Source organism: Canis aureus, chromosome 21 (assembly GCF_053574225.1).
Source record: "Canis aureus isolate CA01 chromosome 21, VMU_Caureus_v.1.0, whole genome shotgun sequence".
Taxonomy (NCBI): domain Eukaryota; kingdom Metazoa; phylum Chordata; class Mammalia; order Carnivora; family Canidae; genus Canis; species Canis aureus.
This window is the reverse complement of record NC_135631.1, coordinates 5,321,644-5,347,636: the sequence shown is the minus strand read 5'-3', so window position 1 is coordinate 5,347,636 and position 25,993 is coordinate 5,321,644. Positions and strand designations below refer to the sequence as shown.

Here is a 25,993-nt window from a genome sequence, read left to right as displayed (position 1 = left end):
CTCAGGCCAAGGAATTCATAATCCCTGGGGGTGAGGTCTGAACATTTCTTAGAAGTTCCTCAGGTGGGATCCCTGGGTGGCGCGGCGGTTTGGCGCCTGCCTTTGGCCCAGGGCGCGATCCTGGAGACCCGGGATCGAATCCCACGTCAGGCTCCCGGTGCATGGAGCCTGCTTCTCCCTCTGCCTGTGTCTCTGCCTCTCTCTCTCTCTCTCTCTGTGTGTGACTATCGTAAATAAATAAAAATTAAAAAAAAAAAAAAAAAAAAAAAAAAGAAGTTCCTCAGGTATATATCATGCAGCTAAGGTTGAGAACCACTCATCTGAAGTAACAGACCGTAGAGAGCATTATAGGAAGTATCCACTGATATCTGGCCAATTAAATCTGGGAATGTCATCATTTAAGTGATGTTTCAAGATACAAACCTTTTCCATAGAGCATATCATTTGTTTAACTTATTTAAGCAAGGTTTTTCATTAAAATTCATTATTCTACAGAAATATATGTAATTCAGATTATGTGCATTATATATAGTCTCCCTTTCTTTACTCTCTTAACATTTAAGCACACCCAAACTAGCAGCCCCTATACCTACTCCACAGTTCTGTTTGCTGGACTGGAAATCCGCTCTGAAAATCCACAAAGAGAAAAAGCAGCAGAGTTTGTCCCTGGGAGTCCGTATTCTGAGACTGATCTCTCTCACTGGATTCCACCTGATAACTCACATCTGGAAGCACCAAATCTAGAGGACAAGATATTACACTGTAGTCTAAGATAAGTAAAGCCCTCAGAATGATAAGTGAATAAAGAACCTATGCCTCAAACAAAGAAGGATGTGAGACAGATTGAAATTTGAACACTCCCTTCTCCTCCTGAACCTGTTTCTCTATCCATATGATGGAAGCAAATAATAGAGACTCACAGAAGGAACATAAAAATAACAACTGGGTGTGCAAAATGCAAACCAAACAGCACTCCTTAGAATTTACTGGGAAACATTAATACATTTATTCATTCCCCATACAACTTTCTAAGATAGCTATCGCTAGTAAGAGGCAAGAGGTCAGCAGTGCCTGGGTGACTCAGTCAGTTAGGCCTTTGGCTCAGGTCCTGATCCCAGCGTCCTGGGATTGAGCCCCCATTGGGCTCCCGGCTCAGCGGGGAGCCTGTTTCTTCTTCTCCCTCTGTCTCTCCCCCTGGTTGTGCTCTCCCTGTTATCTCTTTCAAATAAATAAACAAAATCTTTAAATTAAACAAAAGGCAAGAGGTCAGAGTCAAGTTTGAGTAATGATAAGGACAACAGCTAATTTGTATTAAATGCTTACTACATGACACTGTGTTAAACTCTTCACATGAACTATCTAAACATTTAGACTTCACAACAGCACTATGTCATAGGACCTATTCTTAGGTCACTTTACAGATAAGAGGTACAAATAGGTTAAATACATTGTCCGACACGATGGAACTGATTTTAGACTCAAAGTCTGCATTCTTAACCACATTACTATGTTATATTTGTATTCCCAAGTAATCTGATGCCCTACAGTCACTTTTTAGCACCTTGATCCTTTAGAATACAATAATGATAGTCCTAAATTCCACCCAGATCCATATAGAGAATATCTCCATGTGGATTCTGGTTCTGTCCTTGAGAGCAATGAGGGAGGGAAGGAGATGAAGGGACATTTTCTATATTACTTATTTCCAAAGTTAACTGAGCAAGTTCAGGCATCACAAATTGGCGAAAAATGAAGGAAACTGACAAAGCATGAAAATAAAAATGAATGAGAAAAGGAAACACAGAGAGCCTTAAAGTAGAGATTCAAAAATTCTAATGGCAGGACATCCTACTTGTTAAGATCAGGCATTCTTTCTTCCCCAAAAAACTCACTTCTATAGACCCTATTCATTGATTTTAGTGGGGGGGGATCTATCTCCTGGATCTGAATGCCTGTTTCCCTCCCCAAGTTAGGGAAGTTCTCAGCTATGATTTGTTCAAATACACTTTCCGGTCCTCTGTCCCTTTCGGAGCCCTCTGGAACCCCAATTAAAGGTAGATTTTTCCTTCTGAGGCTGTCATTTATTTACCTTAGCCTTTCCTCATGGTCTTTTAATTGTTTTTCTCTTTTTTCCTCAGCTTCCTTCCTTGCCATCAACTTGTCTTCTATGTCACTCACTCTTTCTTCTACTTCATTAACCCTCATCGTTAGGACTCCAGTTTGGATTGCATCTCATTTAATTGATTTTTCATTTCGGCCTGATTAGATCTAAATTCTGCAGTCATGAAGTCTCTTGAATCCTTTATGCTTTTTTCCAGAGCCACCAGTAGCTTTATAATTGTGCTTCTGAACTGGCTTTCTGACATCGAATTGTAATCCAAATTCTGTAACTCTGTGAGAGAGTACTGTTTCTGATTCTTTCTTTTGTGTGGGTTCTTTCTAATCATTTTGCTCAGTGCAGAGTGGCTAAAAATGAGTTGTACTTGTTAGAAGCACAAACTCTTCTCTCTGTAGCGTTCTAGCTGTTCTCTCTTTAAATCTCAGGCCGAATTCATAGGTTTTCAGGATGATTTGAAAGTTATCAAAAAAAAAAAAAAAAGAAAGAAAGAAATTATCTAGGTAAGTTGGTGGGGACAGGTGACTTGGGGACCCAGCTCTTCCACCATCTTGCTCCGCCCCCTACAGACCCTATTCAAAGACACCCTCCTTTCATTGCACACTCTGTAACAACTACCAACTCAATAAAAAAAAAATCCTTACTCTGAGGCTTCCTTCTCAGAGAAGATTCTATCATTCTCCCTGATATACTTCTCCATCCCAGGAGGCTTCAGTCTTCTCATACCAGTCACCGCTCTAGAATGCCTCTTCCTCACTGGTCACCTTCCTCAGGATCCAGTTTACCAGACTACCTTCTAAATTTCAAAGGATTCTAGCTAATGGTCATCAAGCTCAAGACTGTAAACCTCCTAAATATCACCTCATGGTTTCATATTCCTACTTTCCTGTTTTACTTTTTGGTTCAGTTATTAAGTGTCCAACTCTCAGCATGATTCAAAGTTAATGAATTAGGCTTTACATGAAAACTACAGCTAGTTTCCTAGGTTCATTACTACTTGGTTTATACCCCTGCTTTGTATTTATATGGTGTTTTCATCTTTTAAAGTAATTTTATATGGATTTTTTATGTCATTAGGAGATATTTCTCTTCCACAGTATTTCAATGATGTTAGTAACCCTTCTAAAACCCCAGAGTGACAGATTAAGATACAACAGAAACCTTCTGAACAAGTTCTTACAAGATAAAGTTTTCTACTTGACTATATCAAGAGGTCCAGGAAGAGAGGAGGCTGTAGAGGAAGTGAGAGGAAAACCAGCATAAATATGTAATGCCAAAATACTTAGGCTCTAATGCAGCTTTGCCTATTGACCTGTTGTGGACTTCATACCAGCAGCCCCCAACCTAAGTCCCCAACCTACCAGCAGCCCCCAACCTAAGCCATCGGATCACCATGTCCCATTTTTTTTGTACACCTGCTATTTATATTTCCTTGCATTTCTCTGATATTCTCCAGGTTTCTTTATTCCTGTGAAAAGAGAGGGAAATATACCTCTATCCAAGCTGAGATCCAAATTGGGCACCATACACAAGTGGTATTTCTTCCAGTCAATGAAATAACAGATATCTTTGAAGACAGTAGTATTTGGCTGCTCCTGACTTGGCAATATCAGAGGCAGACCTGAAGGTCCATACAGAAATATGTATAGTTGCTAAAGAAAAGTATTAGATTTTAGTTTTTTATGACTATGTATTCATTTGCATAAAACAAACATAACACTGACCTGGTTCACACTCCTAGAAATAAACTAGGGTGCTAGAGGATTATATATTAAGCCTTTCCACATTGAATATAGGTGTGAGGCACCAGAGATAGATCCACTAGAATCCCTAGAAATTTATTTTATTTTTTTTAATTTTTAATTTTTAAGATTATATTTTTTATTTATTCAGAGAGAGAGAGAGAGGCAGAGTCACAGGCAGAGGGAGAAGCAGGCTCCATGCAGGGAGCCCAATGTGGGACTCAATCCCAGGTCTCCAGGATCATACCCCGGGCTGCAGGAGGCGCTAAACCACTGCACCACCGGGGCTGCCCTCCCTAGAAATTTAATCTGGGTGTAAGTGTGTGTTACAGGTATAGTATTGGTACAATTAGTTTATTTTTTCATCTTACTCATTTCATCATAGGTTTTTGTGGTACTACAGACTAAACACTGTACTAAGTTCAGAGAACACAAAGATGAATATTAAGATTTAATATCTACCGTCAAGTTATCATATTTATAGTATTGGAGATATATATAAAAATTAGTAAAATATGGCAGGATACACGCTAGAAGTATATACAAAGAAATATCTTTCAGGAAGTATTTGAGTGTATTCAGATAAAGAAGGAAATTCCTTGTCCTGGGACAACTGGGTGGCTCAGCCTTTGACTCAGGGCTCGGGTCTCACATTGGGCTCCTGTGGAAAGCTTGCTTCTCCCTCTGCCTGTGTCTTTGCCTCTTTCTCTGTCTCTCATGAATAAATAAATAAATAAAAATCTTAAAAAAAATAAATTAAAAAAAAGAGAAATTCCTTATCCTCCCTAAGCATTTTCTCTAACCAAGACCAAGGGGGTCAGGCCTCTAAAATGCTTTCCTTCTCTTGATTTCACTACAACCCTCGCTCGCCCTTTAAACCCAGGGATTCTCCACCTTAGCACTACTGGCACTTTGGGCCAGATAATTTTTTATTGTAGGGGCTGTCCTGTGCACTGTAGGATGGTTATCAGTATCCCTGGCCTCTACCCACTAGGTGCCAGTAGCACCCCAAGTCATGACAGTCAAAAATGTCCCCCCAATATTCCCAAATGTCCTCTGGGGGCAAAATTATCCAGTTAAGAATACTTAACCCTTTTTATCCCCTGAACCAAGGCTAAAGAAACAAGAAATATATTTTCCTTTATCTTTTTTTTGTTTCATCCTCTTTTTATAGGGTAAACATGAGGAATGCCTGGGTGGCTCAGTGGTTAAGCATCTGCCTTCAGCCCAGGGTGTGATCCTGGAGTCGCGGGATTGAGTCCCACATCAGGCTCCCCACATGAGCCTACTTCTTTCTCTGCCTATGTTTCTGCTTTCTGCCTCTCTCTCTCTCTCTCGAATAAATAAATAAACAAATAAATAAAATCTTTTTAAAAATTGGGTAAACATGAAGTATTAAGTGTGAAGATTAAAATCCTTACCCAGTAGGTACTGGGTAAATCACAGCAGGACAAAGGGAGACAGTACCCATAAATGAAGTCTCTATCACAAATCTAAGACATTTACACAGGAGCTAAGGCCAATACATTTACTGTTTAGAGCCAAGGGAGCTTTGATGCACTGCAAACTCAGGAAGAGTGGGGTGTTTGAAGAGTCAAAATGTGTGAATGTCTTTTAATTGGGTTGTTGAAACTATTACATATAAATACTGGTATGGTTAGGTTTAGCCTACCATCTTGTTAAGTGTTTTGCATTTATTTGTTCCTTATATTTCCCTCTTTTCTATTTTTGGGTTTCTATTTTGGACTGGGTGTTTTTTACAATTCCATCTTATCCCCTTTTTGGACTTCTTAGTTACAATTCTTTGTTGTAGTAACTTAGGGATTGCTTTAGGCTTTATAGTATAAACTTTTAGTTTATCCTGTCTACCTCAAATGATATTATAATAGACATTATAACAATCATTTTCCTTTTGCCTGAGCATTTAACATTTCTTATAATATAGATCTGCTGGTGATGAAATCTTTTGTACATCTGAAAAATTATTTTGCCTTCATTTTTAAAAAATATTTTCTCTTGATATAGAATCCAGGTTAAGTTTTCTTTTCTTGTATTATTTTACAAATGTTGCTTCAGGCATCTGTGTGGTTCAGTCAGCTAAGTGTCTGATTCTTAATTTCAGCTCAGGTCATGATCTCAGGGTCCTAAGATGGAGCCCTGTGCTGGGTTCTACACTCAGTGGGGAGTTTGCTGGAGATTCTCTCTCCCTCTCCCTGCCACTCCTGGTTTCTCCCTCTCTAAAATAAATAAATAAATCTTAAAAAATAAAAAAGATTCTCCATTTCCCTCTACCCCTCCACCCCTGCTCCTGTGATCTTAAAAAAACAAAAAATAAAACAAAAACATTGCTTCACTTTCTCCTAGTTTCCAGTGAGAAATCTGAGGTAATTCCTCTCTTTGTTCCTCAGTATGTTAATATGTCCTTTTACCTCTAGCCGCTTTTAAGGTTCTTCATTATTGGCCTTAACCAATTCAATTATAAATGTGTCTTGATATAATTTTATTCATGTTTGTTATGTTTAAAGTTTGTTGATCTTCTTGGATCTGCAGGTTTATACTTTTCATCAAATTTGGAAATTTGGGGGACAGTATTTCCTCAAATATTTTATCTGCCCTCCCTCTCTGTAGGAATCCAATTATATGTCACCAAATGAGGCCATGAGATGTTATCCCAAGTTCAGAGAAGCCTTGTTTACTTTTTTAGTCTGTTTGTTTCATTTTAGTTTCTATTGTTGTCTTTAAGTTCACTAATCTTTTCTTCTGCAATGTGTACATCTGCCACTAACCTCATCTAGTGTATTTTTATCCTAAAAATTGTAATTTCTATATTTAGATATTTATTTGGGTGTTTAAGATTTTTACTTATTTATTCATGAGAGACACAGAGAGAGAAGCAGAGATACAGGCAGAGAGAGAAGCAGTCTCCCTGTGGGGAGCCCAATGCAGGACTCAATCCCAGGACCCCGGGATTGAGACCTGAGCCAAAGGCAGGCAGTCAACCACTGAACACCAAGATGCCCCTATTTTGGGTGTTTGTTATATCATTTGTGTCTTTACTTAATATGTTCAATTTTTTCCTCTCACTTCTTGAATATGTGGATATAGTTATACCTGTCTTAATGTTCTTATTTACCAATCCTATCACCTGTATAATTTCTGGGCAGTTCTCATTGACTGATTTTTCTTTCTTTTATTATGGGTCCTATTTTCCTGCTTATTTGCATGCTATATAATTTTTTATTGGATGTCCAGCATAGTAAAGTTTATCTGGTTGAATGCAGGACATTTTTGTATTCCTATAAATGTTCTTGAACTTTTTTCTAGGATACTATAAAGTTACCTAGGAACAGTGTGAGGCTTTTGGAACTTACTTTTAAGCTTTGTTAGGTGGGACCAGGGTAGCCTACACACTAGGGCTAACTTCTCCATTATATTCAGTCAAACTGTTCTTAGTACTCCCAACTGATGCTTTATGAAATATGAGGTTTTACATACTGCCTGGTAGGAACAGAATCCATCCCCAGCTCTGTGTGTACTCCAGGAATTCTCCTCTGTCTGGAGCACTCTCTGTAAATTTGTCTCTTACAGTTCTAGCTGCCTGGACCTCCGTAAACTTTGTCTTCTCAACTCAGAGAGATCCTCTAGAGTCTAGTTGTGTATACCCTCCTTGTGAACTTCTCTCTAGGTAATACAGTGGTACAACACAGGGTTTGTTTCTCCTCTCTCTCTAGACCCACTGTCCTGTACTGTTGTTTATATAATTTGTCCATTTTTTTAGTTGTTCAAGGTAGGAGACTGGATCCAGTCCCTGTTATCTGTTCACGGCTGGAAGTACAATTTCTGAAATCCTCTGACATGATCTCATGGACTTCGATAGTGTCTTTGCTTTCTGGCTCAGCACAAGATATTCAGGCTCATCCTGTACATTTCTACTTTAGGCCTGGAATCAGTCATTCCACCTTTTTAGTGAGCAAAGACAATTAGAGAATACATTCTGGGTACTAGGAGTGCTCATTGCTCCTAAGTTTGTTTGTTTGTTGTTTGTTTAGCAGATAGCGCTAAGAAATACATAATTTCAGAAGTCAGGAAACTTGGGAGTATACATTGGTATCTTCAGTTCCACTTTAAGATTACTTAAAATTTTTTTATTTTAAAATAAAAAAATATTGCTTTGAATTTATACTCATATATCTGCAGTCTTATGCTAAAAATTTTGGTTTCCAACTATGTTATCATAATTACTTGCTTTATAATAAGTATGCATACAGTAATTTCAGTACAATCCCAATGTTATTAGTAAGAATAAAGTCCACTAAATAAATTTCAAGAGTGCTTATACAATCCACTTCATCCTTAGAATATATCCCACCAAGAATATATGTCAAAACATTATGTTCTGGGGCACCTGGGTGGCTCACAGCTTATTAAGCATCTGCCCTCACTCAGGCCAAGACCACAGAATCCTGGGATCCAGCCCTGTATCAGGCTCCCTGCTCAGTGGGGAGCCTGCTTCTTCCTCTCCCTTTGCCCCTCCCCCTGCTTGTGTTTTCGCTCTCTGTCAAATAAACAAATAAAATCTTAAAAAAAAAAAAAAAAAAAAACTGTCCTAAAGTCAGTTGAATTCTTCTTACTGTATGAATTATGACATTAATGTATATAGGTATGTTCATGATCTTTTGAGAAATACTTTTATTGGGTATGGGATTCTAGTGTGGTGATATTTTTAATTTCAGGATATTAACACTATTAAACTACTACATCCTGTTGGTATGGGGAAGTTAGCTGTCAATTTGTTTCTCTTTTGAAGAAAATCCATCTTCCTTAGCTGATTTTTCTCCTTATTTTTTATTTTTTACAGGTATAGGTATCTTTTAGTTTATCCTGCTTGATTATTAAGATCTGAAATCTGTTTTAGTTGCTTTAGGCATTAATTCTTCAAAGACGTTCTGCCACATTTTCTCTCTTCTCCTTTGGGACATGGATTAAATGTACATTAAATGGTCTCACTGTTTCTTCTCATCTGTTAACCTCTCTTCGGTATTTTCCATAGTTTTCTCTCTCTCTGCTTTATTTTATTAAGTTTTTGCTATCATTATCTTTTACTTCACAAACTGACTTATACTGTATCTAATCTGTTATTAAACCTATTTATTTTCAATATTGGTTACTATATATTTTGGTTCTACAATTTTTTTGGTTCTTTTAAAAATTATGTCACATTTTATAGTTTACAGTTTCCTGACAGGATTTTTACGGTTGGTTTTCAATTCCATAAGCACAGTAAACATAATTTTTTATTTTAAAAATCAGTGTCTGCTATTACCAATATCTGGAGTTCCAGTGGGTGCTTCTGTTGCTTTTGTTTTTGCGAGCTCTTGTTCATGTTACCTTATCCGCTCTTTAGCCTAGGTGTGGGGTGTGTGTGTTGTGACAGAGAAGAGAGAGAGGAGAGAGAGAGAGAGAGAGAGAGAGAGAGAGAGAGAAATGCACATAAGCTAGACACTTTGAGAAAGTATTTGTTAAATAATTTGAAGCACAGATGTGGTTATCTTCCTCTAGGAAGAATTTTTGTTTGTTTCTACAAGGCCATCTGGGAGAATCAGAAATCTAGAATCATCTTAATCCAATTTGAAAGTCTAAGATATTCTAGCCTTCCTAAAATGACCCAAAAACTACATGCAGTTCACTTGAAGGATGGTTTATTTCGGGTTCACCTTATTCCTTAAAGTGTAACCTTTTAGTTATCCCTGCCCAAAATAAGAGGTGCTTTTAACATCACCCCAGCTCAGCAGGCCCTAAACTCTTTGGCCTTCTTGTCCTACATGCATTCAGAAGTGCATCTTAGCTTCTTGGCTGCTTGCTCTAATTTGCAAATGACCTCAGGGCAAAAGTAGCCCCCAGTGCTGGGCCCAAGCTTTCTGTAATTCCTGTTTTCTCCTATCATGGCCCAGAAATTCTTCCCTATTCACTAGCTCTAAAATTCTTTTTTTTTTTAAAAAAAAGATTTTATTTATTTGTTCATAGAGATGCAGAGAGAGAGGCGCAGAGACACAGGCAGAGGGAGAAGCAGGCCCCACGCAGAGAGCCAGACATGGGACTCGATCCAGGGTCTCCAGGATCACGCCCTTGGCTGCAGGCAGCGCTAAACTGCTGCGCCACCAGGGCTGCCCTCTAAAATTCTTTTATGATATTTTAATATTTAATCCAGTACTTGTCCTCAATGGGAGGGTGGGTCTAAATTACCTAGTTTGCCATTTTCAGAAACTGAAATCCTACCAGAGTTTTCTGTTAGCTCTCTTTCTTTTCACTAAAACATCACCTCCCTAGAGTCTTCACTGACAATAATATTCAAAATAATTTCCCTATTATCTCTTTTCTGCTTTATCTTTACTGTACTTATCACTACCTGACATCTATTTATTAAAATGTCCCATTAAGTGTAAACTTCAAGAGGATAGAAAAATGTGCCTTATTCCCTCGGGGGGAATGGAATGAGGGGGAAGGAGAAACTTTTATATTTTACTTTATATTCTTCTATATGACCTAGATATTAAGATTTTAAAATCCAAAAGTCCTTGCATAGTCTTTTTTTTTTTCCTTGCATAGTCTTTATCACCATCCTGCTCCTTCCTCCTCCCTAAAGATATTTTCAGCTGACATTTATCATACTATGACCTTGGCCTTCTTCTGTTCTTATTCTTTTTACTCTACTATAACTTCACTTACTCTTATAGCTTCAATCATATAACAACAATATCTGATATTTATTGAATGTTTATTATGTGTTAGGCAGAATGCTAGGAGCTTCACATAGATTAGTATATAATTTTTTTTTTAATTTTTATTTACTTATGATAGTCACACAGAGAGAGAGGGAGAGGAAGAGACACAGGCAGAGAGAGAAGCAGGCTCCATGCACTGGGAGCCCGACGTGGGATTCGATCCCAGGTCTCCAGGATCGCGCCCTGGGTCAAAGGCAGGCGCCAAACCGCTGCGCCACCCAGGGATCCCAGATTAGTATATAATTAATCCTAAAACAAACAAACAAATCTCAAAAGAACAGCCATAACAACAATAAAACCTTTGCAAGGGGAAATAAATAAATATACAAAGTATTATTAACTCTGTCTTAAAGCTGATGAAATAAAAACTTAGGCTGGTTGAGCAAGCTGCATAAAGGCATAGACAATTTACCAATACTGGTAAATCCAGTATTTACACTCTTGTGCCATGCTCTAACCACAGCACTATACTATATTTAGGGAAAATGCTGAGGCTCTAAAATTTAGAACTAAATCTAAACACTTCAAAATTCCAGACCAAAATTTCTATTCAGCTCTTGCTATTTTCAAGAGATGTGCTGTAGGAACCATAAACTTAACATGTTTAAAGTGAAGCTAATCTTCTTTACCTTCCAAATCTGCCATTTATGATCTTATGATCTGCATCTTATTGACAGTATTATTATTCTATCAGCCATCTGTGGAAATGTTTTTAAACAGTTTACTGAGATTTAAACATATCACATAACATACAATTCATCCACTTAATGTGCACAGTTAAATGTGTTGTAGTATATTCAAAAAGTTGTGCAATCATCACCACCATCAATTTTAGAACATTTTTATCACCTCCCCCCCAAATCCCCTTCCATCTACTTTCTATCTCTATGGTTTGCCTATTCTGGATGTAGAAATATTTACATCAACTTTGGCCATTCCCTGCCCCTAATCTCTCCCTACCCTAATAATGAATTGATTGCCTTGTTACACTGATTCCTTCCAGTGAAAAGTCACTCTTTTCCATGCTCATCATACTTTTAACTCAGGTAAGGATTATCTCTTGCCCAGGTCACTTACTTATTTACTTAGTGATTACTGACTTCTCTCCTCCTCTCTCATCATACCCCACTGTATGATGCTGCTTGAGACTCCTAAAACATCCAATGGTTTCCTACTCCTTAGACAATGAAGTTCACACTCTTTAGTGTGGCACACAATAGCTGCCATATTCATCTCTCATCTTTCCTGCTTGCACCATTCATTCCATGCTTCAATCATACTAAATTATATGAAAAGCATGTGGCACATATGGCACATTTTATAGTATTCAGTTTTTTTTTTTTTTTTGAAAACTTCTAAAGCTCGGCTTTCATACTAGATTTTTGTTTTTATACAAATCATACTGGCTTCTAGGCAGAGTTCATAATGCTAAGGCTTTTCTAGAACTGAGATATAAAAATTCATTTTGGGGGGCACCTGGGTAGCTCAGTCAGTTAAATGTCCAACTCTTAATTTTAGCTCAGGTCATAACCTCAGGGTTGTGAGATAGAACCCTGCATCAGGCTCTATGCTCAGCTCAGAGTCTGCTTGTCCCTCTCCCTCTGCTTCCCCACCCTCACTCACTCTCTCTCTCTTTCAAATAAATAAATAAAATCTTTAAAAATTTCATTTTTCAAGGCAACTAATTTGAAGATTTGATGGACTTGGGACATCTGGGACACCTGGATGGCTCAGTGGTTGAGCTTCTGCCTTCGGCTCAGGGTGTGATCCTGTGGTCCTGGGATTGAATCCCACATCCAGCTCCCTGCAAGGAGCCTGCTTCTCCCTCTGCCTCTGTCTCTGTCTGCCTCTCTTTGTGTGTCTCTCATGAATAAATAAATAAAATCTTAAAAAAAGAAGATTTTATGGACTCTATAATCAAAAGGATATGGAAACTGAAGAAATTCTATTCAGCTGGTTGGAAAAGACCTTGGGGCAGGGACACAGAGCAGCAGCTGGAGTCAGTATCAGCTCTCCCAAGAAGCCCATGCCAGCCATGTCATCAGGGATGAAAAGTATTACTGGATGTCCTAACACAGGATGGATTCTGCTGCAGAGTAATTCAGCTGTACCAAATTTTGGTCTACTGTCAAAAAACAGGTTAGATAAATTTAGCTTTTCTTGCTTTTAAGAAATTATTTTCTTTCTTTTTTTCTTTTCTGTTTTTAAAGTAGGCTCCACTATGGGGCACCTGGCTCGCTCAGTCAGTGGTGTGTACAACTCTTGGAGTTTTGAGTTCAAGTCCCCACACTGAGTGTACAGATTATTTAAATTATAAATAAATAAATAAATAAATAAATAAATAAATAAATAAATAAATAAAGTAGGCCCCACATCCAGATTATTTTAAAGGGCATTTAAAATTCCTTAGATATTTCTAACATATGTGTAACCATATAACTCACCATATCAGTTTTATTGGAATAAGCAACTTGTACCTCATTCAAGGAATCACAAGCAATAGAAAGAGTAGACAAATTGCCCTTTCAGGAATGATATCATGGCTCCTGCTTTTGCTGCCATTAATGCAGTTTTATATTCTCTAAAGTGTATTTCCTTCATTAAAATTACTCTATGGTTCTGAGCATAAGTTTCCAAGATCAAAGATTAGCATGGTGAGGGTAGGGGTGGAGGGGTCTCTAAATCACAGCGGCCTAAAACTAGCTCCTGCTACTTAGATCTGTTTTCATACATGCTACACCTTCCCCTGAAGGAATCTGAGGTCACTGTTTGATAAGAGTAATAAGAAAAAATTAGGACATCTTTCTCTGCTAGAACTTAGTGAAATTTGATATTTGCTTACTTTCCAACAGCTCTTTTCTAAACAGAAAGAAATATTAATGAACCTTTTCCTCTCTTTAAACTGATCAGGTCATCCAGGAAAATATGTCCACAAATACTGGCTCAGAGGCTTAAACTTTTTCAGTAAATCTATGATAATGAGCTGTCTTCTTGTAAGAACTGTATGACAGTAGAGGCCTACTAAAGAAAGATAAGGGGGTGGGGCTTTGTTTCCTGCATAACTAAAAATTATTTTTTTTCTAAAAATTTTTAAAATTCTACTTTGAAGTGTAATTCTGGGTAAGAGTAAAACAAACAAACAAACAAAACAAAAAACAGACTAAAAATCCATGGGCAGTCTCTTCAAGCCTTAAGATCCTATGACTATCAGTTCTGATTTAAGACATACAAATGGGAGTCGAAAACTACTGAATAAATAATAAATTAGTTGGACTTAATAATTAGTTTTTTCTTGCTATAATGCGTGTTCACTTTGGATTCTGAGGTAGGTGGATAACACAGGAAGGCAAGGCAGAGGGTTCTATTCTATTTATTTACCATCTTCTCCATAGAATTTTTTTTATAGTCTGAAGAAGGAGGAGGTAGTGAGAGATGATTTCCAAACATATGCAAAATGCTGGTGCACAAAAAAATAACATACAAAGAATTCCTTTGTGTTCACAGTATCTTTCTAGCCAAGAGTTCAAGTAACCATCTAAAGTCATTCCTCTTGGGGATCCCTGGGTGGCTCAGTGGTTGAGTGCTTGCCTTCAGCCTAGGTGTGATCTTGAGGTCCTGGGATCGAGTCCCATGTTGGGCTCCTTTCATGGAGCCTGCTTCTCCCTCTACCTGTGTCTCTGCCTCTCTCTCTCTCTCTCTCTCTCTCTGTGTGTGTGTGTGTCTCATGAATAACTAAATAAGATCTTTAAAAAAAAATAAAGTTATTCTTTTCTTCTTATAAATAAGATTGAAATTAGCAGGGTTTGTTTTATTTCATTTACAGAAGAAAATGAGACATGGAAAAGAGAAGGCATATGTCCTTGGGTTAATTAGAATATTATTCAAGGAGCCAGAAATAATAAGAGCTTTTAATACAAATAATTTCAAAGTTTTACTTCTACTTTTCTGACAGAAAATCTGACACCTGGCACTAGGAAATGACGAGTGAGGCTACTTTCAATTTCTACCCACATTCATACATTTTTTTTCCCGCATTCATACTTTTAATAGGTGATTAAAACATGGAAAGGGACAATAATGCTTTTAACCCTTCACCTCACATAATGCCGATAGCTTATAACAAGAGAAATTCCATTTGACAGGTTCAAAGTGGGTTCATTCTTTGTCCTGCAAAGCAAAGAAAAGCTAAGCCGTATTTCAGAGATTCTAAAATCAATCTTTACCTGATACAAATCTTGGACCATGACTACCACACACCCCTCCTCCAGAGATTACTAGAATTCAATAACCAAATAACCAAGGGGAAAATGGCAACTTTTAATATCACCCACTCTAGTGAGAGGGAAAGACATGAAGTGTTTAGATGAATTTACTTGCTTATTAAAAGCTAACATAGAATCAGAAAATGTGGGGGTCTCAGAAAATTAGTTTCAGAGTGACTTTGGGTCAAAAAGCCAAACTGTGGGGCACCTGGGTGGTTGAGCACCTGACTTTTGATTTCAGCTCAGGTCATCATCTCAGGGTCATGAGATCGAGCCTTTCATGGAGCTCTGCATCAGGCTCTGCGCTCAGAGTGGAGTCTGCTTGGGTTTCTCTCTCCCTCTGTCCCTCCCCGCCATGTGCACTGTCTCTAAAACAAACAAATCTTTAAAAAAGGTCAAACTGTGAAGCTACTAGAAATAGGACAATAATGACTGAGAAAAACTATAAAGCCATGGCATAAACTTAAGCCATGGATTTAAGAACTTACCAAAAGATATCCATGGAAAGGACTCCATTCACTTTTACACTAAAATTAAATCTAATCTGCAAAGTAAATGGTATGAGATTTAACATGAACCAGGACATAAATCAAAAACTTCTATACTTAAATTCCAGAGGGGAAGATATTCTTTATATCTCCTTTTTTTCACCTGTACTTTTCCTAAACATAACATAATTAACACAATTAACATTTGTCTGTGCTCAAATTCTGCATCTTAAATATATTAAGTCCTATACTTCATTCCAAGTGGTCATAGATTATCAGGAGATCCTACCTTTTGTTCTCTGTTCTTCACCCAATGTTATGTGTTTTCCCTCTTAAAGGAACTATCAATTTTTCTCTCTTTTTTTCCATTGTTTTTGTACGTAGAAAATTCCATGCTTTTTTCTTTGTTTTTTCTTCCCTGGCCCCTAACTGATTTTTATGTCCTCCCTTCAATTTATTTCACTGTTCTAGTTATTTCCTACCTTTGACTTACATTTTTCTTTCTATATAATGTAATGGGTAATAAGGGACTCTGGAGCCAGATTGTCTGAATTCGAATCCTGACTATGCAAGTTATTTAACTTCTGTACCATAGCTTCCTCAACTGTAAAATGGGAATAATGATGATAAAACCTACTTCACAAGGGCTGTTGCATGCGGTGAGTGAATGAGTGTGTGTGGATAGCACTCAGAATAGTGACTGGCATAATTAAGCATTGAATCCTGCTGACGACAGAAAAAGTAGATAGCTAGCAAGAAAAAAAAAAGGAGAAATTATATAGCATACTTAATGTTGTGCACCCCTATAAATATACCTAACTATAGAAATAATAAAAACGATAGCTCTCTAAAGTTTGAAGTACTTTATCAAAATTTCCTGATTTGCTCTTCTAAGTCACTTTGGAAAAGAAGGTGATAGTCAGCAAGGTTTATTATCCAAGTTTAATAGGATAATGAAGTACAGAGGAAAAAAATGTATCTAAACTGATACTATAAAACAGTAAGGAAGTAAAAACAACCCAATGGAAGCTCTAAATCCAAGGGCTCTCACCTATGTCACATGACCAACATCAACACCATGTTAGGGACACAGAAATCAAATCAATTCAATATTAAAAGCTGTAATCATTATCATGAAAAGAAAAAGGACCAACCATATCCTTCCATGTCCTGCAGAGTAGAAATCTCCTGAAATCATATGACAAAAGAAGCATTACTGTGCAAAAGAACAGCTTACCTTAGGGTGTACCATGACAATTTTATGTAAAAAATTCTTTATCACCAGACTATCTGTCATCAAAGTTCTGGGTTTTTCATTAACCTGTAACAACACAACAAAAATATCCACTACACATACACAAACCCAAGAGTACAAATGAGTTAAATTATAGTATCTCTTAGGCACATGGGTGGCACAGAGGGTTAAGTATCAGACTCCTGGTTTCAGCTCAGGTCATGATCTCAAAGTGGTGAGACTGAGCCCCATGTGGAGCTCTGCTCAAAGTCCACTTAATATTCTCTCTCCTTCTTCTTCTGCCCTTCCCTGCCTCTCTAAAATAATAATAAAATAAATCTTTTTAATAAATAATGGTATTTCTTCCTTTAAAGGTAACTTTAAGCTTTTCAGACACCCAAGGGTCTAAAACTTGTACACAAAAGGCAATCTTTTTTTTTTTAAGATTTTATTTATTTATTCATGAGAGACAGAGAGAGGCAGAGACATAGGTAGAAGGAGAAGCAGGCTCCATGCAGGGAGCCTGACGCAGGACTCAACCCCAGGACTCTGGGATCACACCCTGGGCCAAAGGCAGACACCAAATTGCTAAGCCACCCAGGCGACCCATGCAAAAGGCAATCTAATAGCTGTCATTTCTCGGGTTAAACTCTTTCTTTTTTTTTTTAAGGTTTTATTAAAAAAAAGATTTTATTTATTTGTTTGAGAGTGCGTGAAAGAGCAAGAAAAAACACACATGAACAGGGGAAAGGGCAGAGGCAGAGGAAGAAGCAGACTGCCGGCCAAGTTGGAAGCCTGACATGGGGCTAGATCCCAGGGCCCTGGGATCACGACCTGAGCCAAAGACAGAGGCTTAACGACTGAGCCACCCAGAGGCCCCTTGGTTTAAACTATTTCTTTTTTCTTTTTTTTAAGATTTATTTATTCATTCAGAGAGAGAGAGGCAGAGAGAGAAATGGGCTCCATGCAGTGAGCCCAACGCGGGACTTGATCCCAGGTCTCCAGGATCACGCCCTGGGCTGCAGGCGGCGCTAAACCGCTGCGCTACCGGGGCTGCCCAGTTTAAACTATTTCATGGAACTTCAGGAGATACATGAACAAAGATCAGAGGAAAATCCACAATATCAGAACTACCTTTTGGAATAAATTTAACAGTAATTCAGATCAGAGCTAAGAAGAATAACTCTATCTTGCTCTACCATCCTCATGTGAGTTGATCTGTATTAAGAAGAGAGTGAAAGGGGGCAGCCCCGTGGCTCAGCGGTTTAGTGCTGCCTTCAGCCTGGGGTGTGGTCCTGGAGACCTGGGATCGAGTCCCAGGTCAGGCTCCCTGCATGGAGCCTGCTTCTCCCTCTGCCCCCCCCACCCCCGTGTGTCTCTCATAAATAAATAAAACCTTTTTAAAAAATGGAGTGAAAGGAGCAGACAACTAAAAAGAACCTATTTTTAACATCAATCTATTTATCTAAACACTTATTTTTTAGGAAAAGTTGTAAAGCAAAAAAATTCACAAGTCAGAAGACATGTGTTCCAGTACTGGCTCTGTATAAATTATTTAAGTAACCATGAAAAAAAAATCACTTAATTGTTCTGGGATTTATTTACTAATCTGTAAAACAGGGATAAAAGTTACCCATTCTACTTCACAGAATTGTTTTAAGGATCAAATAATAGGGACGTCTAGGTGGCTCAGTGGTTCAGCGTCTGCTTTCAGCTCAGGGAGTGATCCTGGAGTCCCGAGGTCTAGTCCCAGCATCAGGGTCCCTGCTTGGGGCCTGCTTCTCCCTCTGCCTATGTCTCTGCTTCTCTCTGTGTGTCTCTCATGAATAAATTTTAAAATCTTTAAAAAAAAGGATCAAGTAATAATCTGAAAGTATACATTATACATGGCAACAATAGTAGATATCACTTGTTGAATGCCTACTATGTAGCAAGCATTGTGCAAGTGTTATATCTCTTATTACCTCATAACAATCCTGGAAGCAGATATTACTATCCTTTCTTTGTAGTTTTTTAAAAATATCTTATTTATTTATTCATGAGACAGAGAGAGAGGCACAGACACAGACAGAGGGAGAAGCAAGCTCCTTTCAGGGAGCCGGATACGGGACTCGATCCCCAGGCCCAGGCAGAACTGAAGGCAGAAGCTCAACCACTGAGCCACCCAGGCGTCTCTGTAGCTTTTTTTCTTTAATGAGATTCAGAGAAATTAAGCAACTTGCCTAAAGTTACTCAAGCTGTTCAGTGATAGAGCCAGGATCGGACCCTATCTGTCTAACACCAATTGTCCATGCTCTTTCCAATATACTCAGATACCTCCCTACAAATATAATAAAAATTTATAATCTAATGAAAGCTTTCTCTAGTCCAGAAATGGAGCTAACATATCCTACTTATATCACCTCATTTACTCCTCAGAAAAGCCCTATTAGATACTTAAAACCCACATTTTATGGATGAAAAAATAGAGTCTCAAAGAGATCAAACAATTTTCTCAAGGTTACCTGATCTGGCTCCAAAGCTTTAGTATTAACCACTTTCCTAGAATGGTTCACTATATTTAATACAGTGTCCCTAAAACCAAAGTTAGAAGGAGTCTTCTAGAAAGTGGAAAAGTCTAGGAAAATGAGAAGAAATAGAGTAAAAAATCAGTAAGTTCTTATTGATGACTCAGAGAATACAGACCCATGTAGGTACATGTTAAAGAAAAAAATCGTCCCAGACCTCAAAATATCATAACACAATGAAGAAGAAATGGAAAGAATAAATTATTGTAATACTTTTTCTAAGTACACTGAAAATGAGATCAAGAATTATGCAATGAGTGGGGAAAATTAAATTATTATAGAATCATTACAAAAATATCAGAAAAATGGATGGGAATTATTATAAAATTCTGGAAACAGATCTAGGATTATTCATATATGTAAATAGTGGTGATTAAACAGTAGCTGCAGCATACACCTCACAGCCACATCCTTCATTTAAAAAATTTTACTATGGGACGCCTGGGTGGCTCAGTTCTCAGCTCAAGTTTTGATTTCAGGGTTGTGAGTTCAAGCCCTGGGTTGTGCTACATGCTGGGTGGGGAGGCTACTTAAAAAAATAACTTAAAAAATAACTTTATTATAAAATGTTCAAATAATAGAAAAGCAATGATCTCTTCAAAGCATTTTTTGTACTTAGCACTTCCAAAACAACTTCTTGGAACAGTTTCAAACTTCTGTAGCCTTGGTTATTATAGGGTACATCACAGAAAGGGCTAATTATATCTAGCAGTAAGTAAACCAAGTAACTAAAGATTCCTTCAGCAGCTACCAGAGAGGCTAGAATTAATAAATGATGAGAGCTACCACTTACTGAACACCTGCTACATGCCAAACAGTTTATATGCAAGCAGGAAATATTCCCATTTTATTTATGAGAATAATGAGACTAAATAAGCTGTTTAATTTGTCCACAGTCACACATAACTAGCTAGTTAAGTGGCCGAACTGGAATTCAAACCTAGATCTGACTAAATTCAAACCCCACATTCCACTACGCAATACTGTTGCTCCAAGATAATTCATTATCTGTGCATATAGGTTGGTGAATTGGACATTATGTAATCTATCATTACTTTTATGGAGTCTGATAGGCAATACTTATGCAAACTACTGAATTACCCACTCAAGACACTTAATGGAGTTTATTATGTACCTGAGCTTACAGAGGTAAATAAAACAACCTCTGAGTTTGAAGAGTTCACAGTTAAGTAAACCAAAAGGCAAATAAATAATTTATATGACAGTATGAAAAGTCCTATGATTTACATATATAAGAGATGCTAAAGAAAAAAACAAGAAGGACTGGCAGATAAAGTGATCTAATATCACACCAGCAGAGGATAGTTAACATGAAGTAAATAGCTCCTTTTAAAATCTACTCATAAATTACTGAGAGAGAGAGAGAGAGAGAATGAACAAAATGTATGTGTGTATATCTATAAGGTCTTTTACAGCCTTTTAGAGTTGGGTATTAGAAACCTAGTACCCCATCTTGACATACATATAGAAGCAGGGAACTTACTTAAGTGTTATTAGGAAAACATAGATGCTGCCAGCCCTGGGCAGTAGAAATCACTATTGAATCATATGTTCCAGCCTTCACCTTTAAGTATAAATCTAAATGTATCACAGATAATTTGAGCTGTTTTATATTTCAAACTGAACCTAGGTTTTCATGGGCCCTATATAACTGTCTAGAGAAAAGTCAATCACTGCCTCTGTCTCTTCTTGCCTCTAGTTAAATAGATATAGAAAGAAATATAGACAAATATGAAGATATGTTTGTAGGTATACATGTGTATCTCTATAAATTTTATTATTTAGTATTATGGCAAAAATTAATATAAAAATGGGTAAAGTCTCAAGATTTTGTAAAACCAAACTATTTTTGGAGGGACATGTTACCCTGCTCAATGGACCCCAAGATTCAAGGCTAAGTCTGAGCATAAACACAAGACTTTGCATCTCTTCTAAATGAAGCTTCAGTATTCCCTGCGATTAGCTCTCCTTGCATGTCCAAATCAGTGGATCATCTATTATAGTTTTTTCATGGATGTCTCCACTGACTAGCCTCCACTATGAACCTTGATACTTGATCCTTCTCCCCATTTGAGGTATATAAGTTGTTCACAATCTCCCCTTCTTCTTTTCTCACTCTCTTCATTCAAATATCTTTTAAATAGCTGCAAGGTACTAGAGACAATGAGATGTAATGGAACAAATGCTTTCAGGGAACTCTTGGTCCTATTCTGAGGTCATACTGTTCTTTGCTGCTCCTCATCTATCGCCAGCTGACTACAGGCACTGAGCTCATGTTTCCTCTGTACTTTAAGATCTGTCATCAGCTGGGCTGACTTCCACATCCAAGTAGATGGCCTGTCTAAGCAACAACTTAATCTCACAATTTCCTGACCTCTTCAACTCCAATAACCTTGACATCCACGCATTTCCAGCCACCTATTTCCATGGCCATCGTTTGGAACTGTACCATTCTAAAAACCTGAAACTGAAATGTCTCATTCTTATGTGAAAAGATGCACACCAAGATGTTAACAGTGGCTATCATGATTAAGTCAAATTATTTGTGTTCTAAATTTTCCTGAGGGAAACAATAAGACAAACTTTATCAGTCTGAAGACAAATTCCTATTCTTTCAAGTCTCTGAACCTGTAATGCCCAGAAAATCTGTTTTCAGTCTCATCAAGACCCCTTGGCCACTTCCCACTGCGTTAGGTACCTTCTTCTATGTTATACACCCTACTCTATCATGACACATATTACATTATATTGTAATTATATGTTTGCTTGTTTATCTTTTCCTTTAGGAACTTGGAATCAAGTAATGTATCTTGGGACTCTGTACTTTCAACACCTACCACAGTGAGGCTGACTTGAACAAACACAGAATATATATTTCTGTGTGAGTGAATATATATTCAAACAGACCTGATTAAAATGAGTAAGATTTTAGTTCAAATTCTAATTCTGTCACTTAACTTTCATATGACCATGGAAAAGTCCTTTGAATTCTCTGAATCTTAGTTTTCTTGTATCTGTAAAATGGGGAGATAATCCCTGTTCTATCTACTTCACAGAGTTGTCAGGAGGCTTAAATAATATATATAAAAGTTAGGGATAAAAATTAAAGAAAATGTGGTCTATATATACAATGAGTATTACTGAGCCATTAGAAATGACGAATACCCACCATTTGCTTCAACGTGGATAGAACTGGAGGGTATCATGCTGAGCGAAGTAAGTCAATCGGAGAAGGACAAACATTATAAGGTTTCATTCATTCGGGGAATATAAAAAATAGTGAAAGGGATTAAAGGGGAAAGGAAAGAAAATGAGTGGGAAATATCAGAGAGGGTGACAGAACATGAGACTCCTAACTCTGGGAAATGAACAAGGGGTAGTGGAAGGGGAGGTGGGCAGGGGGTTGGGGTGACTGGGTGACAGGCACTGAGGGGGGCACTTGACGGGATGAGCACTGGACGTTATACTATATGTTGGCAAATCGAACTCCAATAAAATAAATATACAAAAAAAAAGATCAGTTTAGACTGGTAAAACACATGATCTCATTTTCTAGAACTGCTTTTCTTGGTTCACTGGAAAAAAACTTTTTTTTTTTATTGCTACTTGACATTAATAGTTTCAGAGCTGACTAACCATTAATTGCTCTAGATTGTTTACCCATCATTCCCCTAAAGAAGATAAGGCACAGCCAGAGATATCTATTGTCGTAATACTGCACCCATTTCCTTTGAGAAGTAACATATAATTGTCCAAACATGAAGAAAGGCCTCCCAAATGCTTCTTCGGAGAATGTTTAAAGCAATCTAATTCCTTATGTTTCCACAAACTCAAAGGAAACAAAGATAAGGGATCACAGAATTGTTAAAGGGAATGGAGAACTCAACTGTCACTCTTATAAATCTGTGCTACAAATAAATCAATAAAGATCTTTAAGCCAACCTAATAAAAATTATCCAAATAGTATCTGCACTGAGAATCCATTTTTATTTTCTTTTTCAGGAGATCCAAATTCAAACGACTGCTTGTTTCGGTGGTTCTTAAATTCATCTGCACATTAGGAACCATCTGGGATTTTTTTCCATCTAGGATTTCAAAAATATCCCAAAGCCCAGGCTGCATCAGTATGGACTGAATTGTGTCTCCCAAATTTCACACACTGAAGCCCTAGCTTCCTATGTGACTGTACTTGGGGATAGGGCCTTAAAGATATTTAATTAAAGTTAAATGAGTTCATAAGTGTGGAACCCTAATCTGATAGAACAGTAGTCCTTATAAGAAGAGGAAACTCCAGAGAGCTCTCCCTCTCCACATACAGAGGAAAGGCCATATGAGGAAACAATGACAAGCCACTTTAATCTTAAACTTCTAGTCTCCAAGAGTATGAGGAAGTAAGTTTCTGTTGTTTAACTACCCAATTCATAGTTTGTTTTTTATGGCAACTGAGCAAACCAATCCAACACCCTAGACCAATAAAATCATAATCTCTTGGAGCGGAACACAAATACCAATATTTTGGAAGCTACCAAGTGTTTTAAAATCTGTACAGAGAAGTTCAGGAACAAATGCCTTATTTCATTTTAACTTAGAACTATGATGTACCTAGGTTTTTCTTTACCATTACTAGATTTGTAGAAAAATAAGAATTGAGACATCTGTAATTTATAGAACCACAACAAAACCTGCCTCAAAAATCATCTGGAATCTTGTTACCCCTGATATGTCCTGAGAAGAGCTGGGTTCCTCTGAAGACCAATTCAGCTTTGCAGAGAATCCAGGCAATATAGATTGTATTTCTGTGTGAGAAGAAATGGCGACAAAAGAAAAAGCAGTTTGGATAAGCACCAGAGTTTCTGGAATTGTTTATTAAACTGATGAGCCAAGAAGGCATTTCCCTGATGAAAAGATTATCTGCAAAATTTAAAATATGACTGGAAATGGCTATGCATCAGCAAATTGCTTGAATATTTAGAATTACTTTATGGGGTTGAGACTTTTAATCTCAGGTTTTCAATTTTTCACATTTGCTAAATCAATTTGTATTTTCAGTTAATTTCCACAAGGTCATGTCCAAAGCCAGAAATCTTCAGTGCTGATAACTCTAACTTATATTCTTGTATTTTTAATAAAATAATTTATTTAATAAACACAAAGTGAGCTAATTTAGAACTAAAGCAGAGAAATTCAAGAATGACCCTCTCAGGCATTTACCTAACACAGTATGTTTATTAATAAGGCAGTCTTTAACAAAGTAAAGCAAACTATTGATATTTTAATTCATAAATTAACCACTTGGTATAGTTACATATGTAGACTTAGAACTGTCTTTCCACAAAGTGCCAGTGGGTCCTGCATCATCAAAACTTGCATCATGGTTCTTCCTTTCTGTACCTTGGCACTCATATTATAAAGGAAAAAAACAAACCTCCCATTTTATAAAATGCTATCCCTTATTTCCCCTCTACAGTACTATTAAAATAGAGAACCACAAATGAATAAAGATAGCTTGCAGAGACTGCAAGCTCTAACTTGTAAATGAGGTTGACAATATTGCTATTATACAAGAATTCAACTTCAAAAACCTATTTACAAAATACATCCTAATAGTGCAACTTTCTCCTACAGCATTCGTATTACATACCTAATAAAGCTTTAACCATCTCAAAAAGTATGAACATTACCAAGATCAAGTACTAGCTATCATTCTTAATGGGTAGTATTTTCCTTACCCTTATTTGTTTTTCAAGTGTATTCAGTCATAAAGCATGGAATAATATGGCTGCAAGGTTACGCTACACTTAAGTTTAGTGCACTTGGCACTGAACCAAGATGCCTTGCATCAATCTTCAGTTTTACCAGTGACCAACTTACTGACCTAAGGTGACTTTCTTTTTACTGTGACTAAATTACCTTTCTGTGAAATATAAAATTTGTTCCTGAATCTTATTTTGTCTTTGAAGCATTGATACAATGCAGAATGGGGAAAACGTGTAGATATGTGAGAAGAAGCCTTGTTAATAATAACTAAATTCTGCAGAAATCTTAATAAGAATTTAAATAAAATGTGTAGTGATTTGAGGGAAATCAATTTCAATTGCCTCACTTCATACACAGACACACACACACACACAAAGTCCAGATTGATTGACTAGAGTTAAATATGAAAAGTAGAACAATAAAACTAAACAAAAGTCTTCTATTTCAAGGTAAATTGAGCATATGTTGAAACTGCATCTTCCCAAACACATAAAATGATAAAAGAGATATTTTAAAGTTTTTATTTCGATTCTAGTTAACACACAGCATAATATTAGTTTCAGGTGTATAATATAGATTCAACCCTTCCATACAGCACTCAGTGCTCATTACAACAAGTGCACTCCTTAATCCCCATCACCTATTAAAACAAGTGTTTTTAAAACTTAATAAATACATAGCACGATGAGAAAGAGAGAGAAATCCTTATAGATCAGAAACGGAGAGGTAAATTTCCCTCATCTTCAGAAAGGAAAAAGAGAGAGAATCTATAATAGTAGGTATGGACCGAAGATGCACACCGTATTTGGGGTTTGAACTAGGGAAAACATATGGGGCTAATACTGCAACAGCCACAGGTTTAAGAGCAAGATCCATACAGGCCACACATAGGAGATCTAAACAAACATGAACAGAGGCCAGAGATTTGCCATCTGCCTACCAGAGAGTTGGTTAGAGCCAAGTGATGCTAGTAAGAGCATCAATGACGCAGGTTGAGGGCCTTAGAGCTATGTCATATAAGTGG

The 25,993-nt window shown here is 37.3% G+C and overlaps 1 protein-coding gene across 1 annotated transcript in view; it reads right to left on the bottom strand.

The window, feature by feature from the left end:
* TOP6BL (TOP6B like initiator of meiotic double strand breaks) overlaps window positions 1-25,993 on the bottom strand; it is a 105,601-nt gene that overhangs the window by 24,738 nt on the left and 54,870 nt on the right. The window contains 7 exon segments of the mRNA XM_077862577.1: window positions 594-740; window positions 3,609-3,759; window positions 12,570-12,765; window positions 14,736-14,807; window positions 15,391-15,446; window positions 16,628-16,711; window positions 23,899-24,008. Coding sequence (XP_077718703.1) covers window positions 594-740; window positions 3,609-3,759; window positions 12,570-12,765; window positions 14,736-14,807; window positions 15,391-15,446; window positions 16,628-16,711; window positions 23,899-24,008 — 816 coding nt within the window.